This window comes from Aptenodytes forsteri, unplaced genomic scaffold, assembly GCF_000699145.1.
Source record: "Aptenodytes forsteri isolate BGI_AS27 unplaced genomic scaffold, ASM69914v1 Scaffold81, whole genome shotgun sequence".
In the NCBI taxonomy this organism is placed as follows: domain Eukaryota; kingdom Metazoa; phylum Chordata; class Aves; order Sphenisciformes; family Spheniscidae; genus Aptenodytes; species Aptenodytes forsteri.
In genome coordinates, this window is record NW_008795259.1 from 5164865 (window position 1) to 5177555 (window position 12691).

Here is a 12691-nt window from a genome sequence, read left to right on the forward strand (position 1 = left end):
TAAAAGCCAACAGTACCAAATCAGAACAGCAGAGATTTTGTACTTGCTTTGCAGTGGTTTGAAAGAACATGGGCGAACAAAAAAAGACTTTTGGTTTATCCTGTCCAGTTTTACCTCGTATAACCCCCAAAAGATCTGAAAATGGGTTTATGAAATTGGATTAAAAAGAAAAAAAAGTCAAATAACAACTTGTGTTCCCAGGAATGACTGAGCTTCCCTTACTTTGCATATGCTTTCATACTGGGATTCACTAATAATTTCAAAAAGATACAGTGTTCCCTTCTTGCTAGATATTTGTGTATTTACTCACTACAGAAAAGCAGACTTACAGCAGCAGTCGAGCTGGCTCAAAGCTTTTTGGCAGCACAAGTAAAACTCACATTTTCCCACCCTGAAGAGGAGAAGCTGGGACAGTGTTTCTTAGGGTTGAAAGGAGCATGGCTTGGGAGAGCACTTCAGGGCCAGGCTCGTGCTTTTGCTGCTGTTGGGAGGCAGAAGATAACCGATGGGGCACTGCTCTTCCTAACCCTCAGCAGTAACTGCCACCTCACACAGCCCTTTCCACTGGGCACAGCAATGGGAGCAGCAGCAGCTTCCAGCTACTCACTCACTGGGTGATGCCGCCTGTGCTGGATGAAGATAAAGCTGGAGGACATGAGCAGTGGCAGAGGGAAGGTCAGCGCCAAGGGGCAGGAGTTCAGGAGGCACTGGCTCTGATCCACTGCAACAGTGTCATATAACCTTCCTAATCATTAATTTTTTTTCCTCCAGAAGTTCACAGACCTTCCTGTGCCGTCTTGGCAAGATCAAAGCAATGGAGGCAGAGCAGACTATCACTCACTGACAGAATAGGACCAGCTCTCAGAAGAACGAGACACTTAATCAGTTTTGCACCACTCCAGGTATATGCCATTTCTCCAGATTTTCCTGATGCAGAATCTCAGAAAACAGGAGAGTTTTATTTGGTCACCTGAACTCTTTCATTCTTGCAAGTTCAGGCCCACATTAGCAAGAAAAATTTTAACAGTTTATTAACTTTCAGCAAGACTCTTCAGCTGTTCCTAAAACTGCAGCAACAAGAGAACATTAAACAGACAATGAACATTGCCCATCACATTATTTATAAGTGCTTTCTAATCCCTGACAGAATTAGCTATATGTAGATGGACAAAATATAATCAACTCTCCCCTGTACACTTTCTGATATTTAATTGTAAAACTGTAAAAATTCATTAAAATAAAGACATTAATTATCTGTCCATGTTCATCACCTGACTTATGCTGAAATTCCACTTGCTATCTGGAGACCTATACTGACATTCACAGAACATTTAATCCAGTATTCCTCTCCAGACTTTGTTCATAAGCTCTTGGAATCACTGCCTGCTTTGTTTGTGAAGCAGACCTGCTGGGTTCATTCATCTTCCATTATGCCAAATTTTTTGTTTTTCCAGAATGAAATTGGAATTATATAAAAATACAACAACCCGCATAATCCATCTTGTATTTTTCAGTTGTTTTTCAAAGAGGAAGGGATTTAGAAATGTGGTTTAAAACATTTTGCTTGAACAAGACCATCCATAAATATAATCCTGAGGTACTCTGCAATTCAGTTACCACTGAAATTAAAAATCACAGTTTTATACTCAGTATGGAAACATTCATCTTTTTGAATACAGAAAGCCTGCTGATTCCACAGTTCTGGGACACATACATTAAATCACTCAGATCACGGATCGTGCTGCTGTCTACCCATTTGTTACATTCTCACATGAGCTGCAGTGGAAAGAACAACTGGAAGGTCACAGTTACTAGGAAAGAAGATTAGGGTTGAGCAGAGTAGAAAGAGGACAGGAATCAGGCTGAATTTATTAAATCAGGGCTTTCTTTGCTCGGGGGGTAACAAAAAACTTCTAAGTAAAGTCACACGCAGTACTGTTCCTACCTAGAATGCATCCCTTTGATGGGCAGCTCACAAACTCATATTCACTCACATGAGTCAAAGATTGAAGAACTACAGTGTGGCCTCAGTAGGTAGATAAAAACAACACATTCTGAAAACTGCATTTTGGATTGAAAATAGCCTTCTGTTTACAAGAAAAACATTAAGTTTCTTATGAAAGCTAGTCTGTTTCTAACACACAGAGTTAACCAGTTTCTGAAGCATTACAGCCAGGCCAATCCTCCACAAGAGGAGGTAGTAATTTTTTAGGAAAGTTCCCGCAGACCAGTGGTCATTTGGCTCCAAGGGCAGAGGAAGACCAGTAGGACCATATCACTTTACCTTTGTAATTCACTAAGCGCTCTATTTGTGGATGGGCTAGGGTTTAGCCTCAGGAAGTTCTGCTTTAAATTGAGATGAGTGAGGTCTTGGCTATAAAACAAGTTGGCAGGCAGGTGCTCCAGGCTGCAGCATGAAAGATCCACTGAGCTTATGCGTTGTGATGCAACCTGGAAGTCAAGAGGTACACCAATATGTTAATAACTGTAATAAAACAAGAACATTTCCTTCACCCCTACCAGCACAAGATAAACTGTTTTTAAGCACAGCAGAAGTCAGCGTCAGCATATATAGCTGATTTAACAGTTTACATCATTGCTGCAAGTTATGCCACGATCCCTTGCTTTGCCTCAGTGCTAAAACCAGGTCCACAGATGGCTAGCAGGGGGAAATGCGCAAAGGTTTGTCAAACTACTACGTGAAATGGACTCATTTTCATCAATGAAGTTATGCGATACTCTACAACCAGAAAAAAAGATAAGAGATTTGACATAAACTTTAGTTTAGTCCTTTAGTTAGCAAGTAACAGCAGCAAAAACATAGCTCAGAAGTCTTCTATATTGCTGCATGACTGGTCAGTATACACATGTGAGTGGAAGCGAGGGCATAAGAGTCATCACCCTATCTTGGTTTCAAGGGTCAAAAGCAGGTATTAAATGGCAGAAGAAAGAGTTATCCCATTTATATCTTACTGGAGAAAAAATATCACAGCAGCAGCAGCAAAGCACCGAGCACTCATCTCTCCTCAATGAATTAGAAAACTGTCGAAGAGTGATAAAAACGTGACAAAAACAAAACTGAGATTTGGGGGTTTAACATTGTTTTCTAGAAAGGGGAAGGTAAAACAAACACAGTCTGTAGAGGCTAAAGAGATACCACCTGGCACCACATATAGCTAGCGTCATTCCACAGAGACCTATAGTCAACAAATTCAAGTAACAGCAACTCTAACCCTTATCAAATCATCAAAGCAGCATCCTGCTGCTTTACTTATTTACTAGTCTTTATTTAAAAAAAAAAAAAACCAAACCAACACTGCAATGTAGAATTCTTCTATTTTCTGTCCAATAGTATTAAAAATATCCTTTCATAAAGTAGAGTCATGGAGCTAGCTACATGACAAAGCACCACCACAGAGTAGTACAAGGCAGTGAGGATGGTGGGCAAGGAGGAGGGGTCAAATGCTAGAAGGATGAGAGGTGTTGTTGGAGCAGGCATGGCTTAGATGAAAGGAGGAGAAGCAAACAACTTCACCACTATTTTAGACTTCTGGGACTGCACAAACAGTGCTCAAACGGTTACATGTTCTGTCAGCTGCTCACTGCAAGAGAAGCTATCATTTCATTTTGTCATTGGCACTTTTACTGGCCTCACATGCTAGGATTCTGGAAGTACAAACACCACATCTAAGGGACAAAAAGAGAAAAAACCCAACAACTCATAATCAATGCCCAGTGACAGTCTGTAAGAGCTTCTGAACTCTGATGAAGGAGACACCACCCAACCTTCTGGGCAGAGACACAGCCCTTGCCATAAAGTACCCTGAACCTAGAGACATCATGTTTTGCTGGTGTAAGCGAAGTAGCTTGCAACTGAAAGGAAGGCCAAGGAGTTTTTTCTTCCTTTTTTTCCTCTCCAGTGAAAGCTACACAGGCCCTAGGATAAGTGATCTCTGTTATAAACACACAGCCATAAGCTTCGAGAGGAACAGACGGTGCAGTGTTTTTCTCTAATGTGACCATTAATAATCCAGTCCTCCCACATCCATTAAAATGCTCAAATTTTTGTTACTCAATTAGTTCAGTCCTTTTGTTACTGTAGCTACTATTTTTCTCCCCCTTGTAGTATTAGACAAAAATTATTCATAGGCTATTCTAAGCAGTCATTTCTGAAAGCCAGGTATTCAGTCTATTTATGGTGCCAGAACCTGCCCAGTACAGTACAGTTCTCATCACACTGAAAACACAAGAGATGAAAAAGCGCTGACACCGGTTAAACTAAAAAGGAGAATGTGTAATTTCAGGTGTAATACTTAAACACACTGGTGCTTCAACTACTTGTTTGGAACGTGATATGAACAGTAATATGCAACCCAGCAGCGCTTAGCAAGGCACGTCACGCTAAAAGTATCTAAAGTACCAGAACTGGTAACACTGAGTGTGAACCATGATAAAAGTAACCAACAAATCCAAATTCTACTCTTGTCTAAAAAAAGGATGCAAATCCTTTCTTAAAATCATCAAGCCCTGTGAAAAAATCTAGTTAAAAGTAATTTTGTTTATACAAGTTGTATGTTCAGGTTATTTTTTGTTTGCTAGGTTTTTTTTAAAGGAATCACTTTGTTACACAAAGAATTTCATGCAATTGACATATACTCAATAATGCCTCTACCACAGCGATAACTGTAAAAGTTAAAACCACATTTTAAAAGGTGTTAGTTCTGGAATCAGCTATAATTTTATTGAAGTCTTTTTATGTTAGCAAGAGAGTACTCTTAGAATTAACATCTGAATTGTTACAAGGAATACTCATATAAACAAACGCAGTTATTCTCGCAGGCAGGGATAAAGACTTTTCTCTTTTCACTGCTCAATACTGTTCTGTAACAAATTCCTAGAGAATAGAGGAACAAGATGAAAAACAAAGAAGAGTGACAAAGGAAAACAACATCTTAACAATAGTTTATTTGGTTCACCAGAAACTTTCATCAGTTGTTCTGAAGTTGAGTATCGAAATTCTGAAATGATATTGTTCCCAAACTGAACAATAAAGGGATATTTGAATCTTGCAATCATCTTCAATTGACTTAAATGCAGTAAGACTCTGCATGTGTGTGTTTGCTATTGTTTATTAAGAGCAAAGCATTTTTCTAAACGATGATACAGGTTTTAATAAAGCATTGGGTTTCCTTGACTCACCATGGGGAATCACTGCAGAGATACACTGATAAAGGGTAAGAAAACACTGACTAGAATATCTCTTATAGTCAAAGAATAAAAAGCATCTGAAAGAAGGGACATTATCTGCAGAAATAGGGTTTCCACTAGAATAGAAAAAAAAAACCCAAAACCCAAAGACATTCCACTGTAAATAAATACCCCAACAAGTTGTCTGGGCTGGGTTCAACAGACCTGTGCTCCAATAAAAATATGGAAGAGTCAGTGTGGTAGCAATGCTAGAGGGAAAGTCTTTCTAGATATATGTGGAACCCACATCAAGTGCTCATTGTGGCTTATTTGGTGTTTTCTTTTGGAAAACTTCAAAGTGTAACTGTTTTATATGCTTTATTTACATGTATAAAACCAAAAAACACAATCAGGACAGTTCATGACTCCTCAGGCAGAAGAAGCCATTGCCATGAGCAACCCCTCTAGAATGCCTTCTCTTCATGTCCTGAACTGCATGCATCCTTAACGCTTGTTTTCACATGAAACCCCTGTTGCATTTCCAGTACTAATAACATGGAGGTAATGACTGGGGTAATGACCTTCTTGGAAGACGGTGTGTGACACCCTCTCAGTTACAGCAGCTACAGCGTAAGCTGTAGAGTCAATGCCTGTCTTTGCCAGAGAAGCAGGACACGTAACACTTGGGCAGCAGTGTAGCTTAAACACTTAGCAAGATCTTGTACTTTTTGAAGTACTTTTCAGCTGGGATTTTTAATCATCACAAAGAAACAAGATGAAACACGTGGCTTTCTCCATTCCCTAAATATGATTTTTAAACACTTCATGGCCAATCATTGTATTGCAATTGTATTACAATGTCTCCCATTGTAATACTAGAGAAGTAGTAACAGGATAAGGCCAAACACAACTTTGAACATCAAACCACAACATCCAATGGAACACTTTTTTCCTCCAGTTCCTGTTGCAATATCAGTTACACAGCCCTGGCCTACAGTGTTTTAAGTTTGGGGTTTGTTGGGTTTTTTTTTTCCGGTCTCCATGTGAGTATGGCATACTGAAGTGCAGTTTTGAAGAACTGGTATACAACTATAGCACATCTACTACAAAGAACCCTGGATCTACCCACTGTAAACACCAAAAAGCTGTCATCGTGCTTTTAATTTTCCCCCGGCAGCAATAAAATGCAGCTTTATTCTGTGAACACCACCACAAATAATGCTGCCGGAGAGCTCTCTCCCTCCTTTGGGCAGTATGCCTTCTGCTACTCCCTACCTAAGACCTGCACATGTGGCAAAGAACTAGGAGTCTCCCAAATATGAAAACTCATTTTTAAACACGTTACTTGTGCCAGAATAGTACTTAAAAATATAAACAAGGATTCACAAAAGCCAGCAGTACCTTAAAGAAAAAAGATTTCATCGAGGTGTTCTGATTTTTTTAAAATTTTTTTTCTTTTTTAACAATATTTCAAGACTGATGAAAGTATGGTATGGGTTCACTGTATATCTTTAGCAGCTGGCAATAGAAATACAGAAAAATACTCATATCAACCAATATTCTTGCCTCTTCTTGCCACACAGGGCTAAAAAACCACTTTGCTTTGTCCATCAGTATAATGCCACCTCTGTCACTGAGCTATGCAACAAGACTGATTACCGTCTTTGTTTTAAAGCCTTGGCTATACTACAAAAATGATCTGTTGCTGACAATGGATGTCAGCAACGGACACAGCTGAACCCAGCTGTACGGACAAACACAAGCCTTGTTTACACAAGGACATCTTTTGGTGTGACCTGTGGTGTGAATTTAAACCAACGTAATTATGTCTTTTTCCTGTTTACCCTCACCCCATTCCCTATAGCTCTACTCAGATAAGAAATTACTATTTAGGACTTCAACAGAAGACAATTAAAATAACTAAACAGCCCACACAGTAAAGGCAGCCAAATTCCCAGTCTGTTTGAACTGAGTCGATGATGTTAAATTACACCTGCTGTAGACATGCTAACGCAAAGGCAGTGTAATTTTTCTCCTTTAGGATTTGTTTCTAAACAGTTTGATAATCATCACATCCCACCAATGCATGCATAAGGCTTAACTAAACAGTGATACGTATGCTTGAAATACCTAAACTAACCACTTAGCGCAGACAGGTTCTCCTCAAAACTAACCTTGCTTCAAATCCTAATCCTCCTTTCTATTTGAACATCAAAGCCCTGCTCGGCAGAGGCCTCCCTCCACTGAGCTGAACTCCACAGCCAGGAAACACATCGGTACCCTCAGCTGCAGCCAAGAGCTGAGCAAATGTTCAGACTGGTAAACAAGCTAATGCCAAAAACCTTAATGAAAGAGGATGGAAAATAAGAACAAAAAAAAAAAAAGGTTTTCTTTTGCTTTAAAGCCATATATTTTCATTTTTAAATGACAGTTTTTAAAATGGGTGCTGTCCAAAGGGTGAAAAGGTAATGGCTTTTCTGGCCTCTCCTTTTTGTTTTCTTTCAAACATTAAATTAGATGCATTCTCACTCAAGCTAAGAGCCTTGCAAAGAAAAGATAAAACTCAGCAGAAGCTTGAAAACATGTCAGTCAGATTCACAAACCCAACAGGCAATGCCATAGGTAAGAGCCATAATTGCCTACTAAGATGAAGGGCAGGAGCACACGCCGGTATGGCAGCGTTCACAAGGGCACGTGCTTCTTGCCCCATCTCTCCTCTGTGGGCAATGCAGCCAAAAGCCTCTGGTACAAACGCCTCATGCCAGCAAGGCTCGGGGGCACGAAGATTATTTAACTTGTCTCTGCTCTCCTCTCCTTAGCTCTGAACAGACATTTATATAGCATGCAGAAATAGCTCACTTCTATTTTTGGCCCTCGTGCAAAGCTGTAACGACTTAACTGAAAACAGTAGTAGCAAATGTGTGTGGGGAGGGGGAACTGTGGAGGTAATGAAGCAGAAGTTGCGCTCCTTTACCCTTCATGATAGGAGTCCAGAAGAAATTTCATAGATGTGAAAGTCAGTGTCCCAGGTTTAGCATCAAGATCTTGAAAGAGAGAATTTGTCAAAAAAAGTGACATTCATCACCTGTCATTTGGAAATGTTTGGTACTATCTGAAGCCATTACCAGAATATGAGTATTTTTGTTCCTCCAGGAGGAAAAGTGCTCTTCTTTTAGAGGTCAGGTACTGGTATCAACATTACCCAGGGAACGATAGCAACACTGTTACCTTGGTGGTTGTCACGCTGGGATGTTCACACTGATAAGATGCCTGCAAGGACAAGGCTTAAGATGCAACCTGGAGTTAAGGGACAGTAAATAGCTGTAGCATTAAGCTACTTATAATTCAGACATGTGAATCTCCATTTGGTGGAGCAAGGAATATTAACATCCTTAAAACAGCTTGACTGAAAACAATTAACCTGTAAATACTGCAAAACAGGTGACAGTCTCACAAAAATTGAGAAATACCCCTTTTTCCTTCTTACAACTTGTGTTAGATTTAATTTTTTACCAAGACAAGCTGCTGTACTGCCAGCACACAGACTTCGCAACGAGCAGCCCTCCAGCAAAGACCTTCTTTCAGCATTTACTATAGATTTCAGACTCTTGCCAGTGAGACTTCCAATAGTTCTTCATTTGTCTGAGTCTTCCCAGTCCCACATGGAGAGGGTTGTGGGGTTTTGTTTCTTTTAAATAAGAGCTTATGCTAGGTCCTCAGTTTCTGACCTAGGTTCTCCTAACACAGCTGCATCATATGGATTAATTCTACAGTGAGATGAACTCTCTTCATGCCATTATTTCACAGTAACTCAGAAAGGTCTTCTGACCCAAGTGTTTTATAATACAAACAGTCATGAATATAGCTCTGCTGGCCTGGAGCCTAAAACTGGTCTCCAGCACTCATTCCCTCTTCTCCCTGGAGACCTTCCTCCTTCTCCCACTGACTACAGAAGAAGCCTAAGGAGACCAAACGTCCCTAAAATTAGTTTTTGCTAATACTTCCTCTCCTTTTTTCCTCCCTGCTAGACTTTACTTGGAAAGGCTCTCAGTGTTACAGCCATTCAGTTTCAAGACTGACTCAGTTATCACCTTATACGTACTGAAGTACTGTGCAGTATGTCAGTCCCTGCAACCCCCTCCAGTCTCACGGGATCTGTTCACCACAGACACCTAGTTCCCCTGAGCTTCATTAAGAGAAAAGTTACATTCCCCCACTCGCTCCCACCCCTCTACCCCCAGAGATTACTGAAAACACTTTGGGATCCTCCTGGATTGAACACACCTTACAAGGTAACATCTGCGACACCTCACTGGGCTTCTAGCTGTAAGCCATGGAGATGCTTTCCTGTGTTTATGCGAGACCTGCACAAATTCAGCTTCAATAATATCAGAACCTGATTTAGAGGCTTCAAAAACACATTATTTGAAAGCTATTCTAGATGTGTGGGCGATACCTAGTTTTCTGTTCTCACTCTTGGCCGCAATACTTCAATAACTACTGTATTATTAACTAAAGGCAGCAAGTCCAAAACAAGGACCACAGACTCTCTAAATTTCAGCAAGGAAAAAACAAATTAAAATAGTGAAGCTATAGTTTGGCTAGAACAGAAATTAAGAGAAAAGCTTGAAGTCACCAATTACACCACTTTGGAAACAGCTGAACTATTTTGACATGGAAAACTAACCAGCTGAGCCGAAACACCAAGCTTCCCTCCCAAATCATTAAGGGAGAGACTACAACGGAACACACTCAGAAATTAATTTCCAAAACATCAACTAACCTCTAACAACAAAAGATGCAAAACAATAGGTTTTGTGGAGAAAGAAGAAGAGGAACGCTTTCAAGTGTTACCATCAAAAGAGAAACAAAACTGGCTTCAAGTTTGCTTTGCCCAATCTTCTGCTTTCAGACTTGCGATGACAAGAAGCCACCCACAGCAAGAATGACCAGGTATGACTGCAGAGCAAGGGTTCCAAATATCGAAGATTTCACACACACACACAAAAAAGGAAGTCAAGTTCCACATGGAAACCAGAGGTTTGTTTATGTTCAAATACTTGTAATCACCGCTAAAAGGAAGCTGTGGGTTTATTTTTAGGGATCTATTTTTAGAGAAAGCATTATCTCAATATTGTCATTTTATGGTATTAGAGGAAAAAATGGTTTCCTTGTACTAAACTTAGAGTCATCACGTTTCCTGTAAGTAAGGATCAGCTCAAAAAAAACCCACTGAAAAATGAGAAAATCTTTCAGGGTTCTTTTTTCTTCATTCAACGTTGAATCAACAGTTGCAAACAGGCTAATGACACTTCTTAGTCTCACAAATTTGAAGAAACCTGGATAGTTGTTATCCTCAAAGAAAACAAGCTTTTTGCAGAGCCTTGGATTTGGTTAAAGGCTATTTTCAAAAGATGCCACTGATGTTCGCATTATACTAAACTCATTTTTAGGTCATACTAGTATTATAGAGCCTCATTTTCAAGCCTCCAAGCACTACTGGCATAAGAAACAAACCAACTACTGCATGGTCATCCTCTCAGTGACCAGCACGTCCCTGACATCCAACCTGTCCCCAACGTGCACACAAACACGGTAGCCCAGAATCACAATGGTACATTCAAACACATAGACTAAGACTACAAAGTTATAAGAAAATGTCAGAAACTCCTAACTGCAACACGAATAGTTTGTTGCACACAACAATCCTCTGTAGAATTATCAAAGGTCATAACCAATAGCGAAAGGTAAAAGCAAAAATACACATCCAGAAATTCAGATCTCACGGAAACTAAGATAAAGTTCTCTACAGTTTTCCTCCAGAAGAGGGATAGCCATTGTTTAGGAGGCTGAACAGACACCTGGAGAGGAGATACTGCATCCAGTGACTCTAAAGTGTAAATTGGCAGCACTATAACAAGTAACTTCCCAAATAACTTAGAATAAACTACTTCATCCTTGCATATGATTTTTCCCTACACTTGCCATTGGCACTGCTCTGTGGTCAAGGCTTTGGAAGAAGGTATTCTGAGCTGGTTCTGACCAGTAAGCATTAGAAAAGCCTGTCCTTAATGCCTCCAGAGAAAACTGAGGTTTGGTAATAAAAATCCCTGCAGTGATAAACTCTGTAAAGACGTTACAGCTCATTATAGTATCTATAAACATATATGAAACAGGTCAATTGGCTAGTGGGCAAGCCAAAGCAAGTACAACGTACGGCTAATTTAACCATGAAACTAGTGCCTTCAAGCCTTCTTTACAGGCTGAAGGCCGTATTTTGTATTAAAAAGCTCTGCAAAGCCTGTTTTCCACACTGAAGTTGGAATCTGCACTTTAGTCTTTCTCCTGGTTGACCATGCCTGATATGAGAACGTCAAGACGTTAGCATCTGACAGTATCTGAAATAAAGATGAAGCTATATGCACAAGTGGATATGGCTTATTACCCGTCACTTTAATTAATGAGCAGAAACTTCTGTGCTGAAGGAAAAGACAGTCCCACAGTTGATTACCTTTCACTAGCTCAAAGGTGAATGAAGCACAGCTGAAAAGCAGGTACTTCTCTAATCAGTAACACTCAATTGTTGCTCACTGCATTTCCTCAGCACCATTCCTGTAAAACACTTGCACAAGCTGATCATCTTGGTCTCCTATTTTGGAAATATATTTGCATAACTGCAATCAAGTTCAGGAATTCATTTCTAAATTCTATAGAATTTATTTATATAAATATGGTCTGTAACACCAAGCTTGTATGCAGTCAGAACTTGGACCTTTTTTTCCTCAGCAGAAATAAAAATCGTATTACTAGAGTCATAGATCAGCTTCATCCTCCTCACACGGTCAGCCTCACACTTCACAACATAGTCTCTGAACACAATTGTCAAACTTGTACTGAAAAAATAGCTAGAAGACTGAGGCAGCTGGTCAGAACTAGGTAACTTTAGAGATAAAAAACCTAAAACGTTAATTTTGCACTTCTGCTCCAGGTAGGTCTCTACACAAGTTGAGGAAAGATGGAGATTACTGCTGCAGAGGCTCCTGCATTACTTACTCGTATAATATAAACTAAATTCAAATCCATTGTTATTTTCTGCTAGTTTCATGGTGCAAATAAATGTATGAAGAGAGCATTCTGTGCTGACATGAAAGGCGTAAGTCCAATACGGCAGCACACCCTTCTCCCTTAAATTTGCTATTCTTGCTATTTTTAGCACTTTTTAAACATAATGTTGTATTGGGTTTGCATGGCAAGGTTTTAGTAGCGGGGGGGGGCTACAGGGGTGGCTTCTGTCAGAAGCTGCTAGAAGCCTCCCCCATGTCTGATAGAGCCAGTGCCAGATGGCTCCAAGACGGACCTGCTGCTGGCCAAGGCCAAGTCCATCAGCAATGGTGGTAGTGCCTCTGGGATAACATATTTAAGAAGGGGGGGAAAAAACCTGCAGCGCAATAGCAGCTGGGAAAGAGGAGTGAGAATATGTGAGAGAAACAACTCTGCAGACACC

General features: G+C 40.1%; 1 protein-coding gene across 1 annotated transcript in view; it reads right to left on the reverse strand.

The window, feature by feature from the left end:
* Nucleotides 1-12691, reverse strand: part of PHLPP1 (PH domain and leucine rich repeat protein phosphatase 1) — a 68024-nt gene that overhangs the window by 48054 nt on the left and 7279 nt on the right. Inside the window, exon 3 of the mRNA XM_019472055.1 lies at nt 2285-2451. Within this exon, the coding sequence (XP_019327600.1) occupies nt 2285-2451 (167 nt within the window). The remainder of the gene's footprint in view (nt 1-2284; nt 2452-12691) is intronic.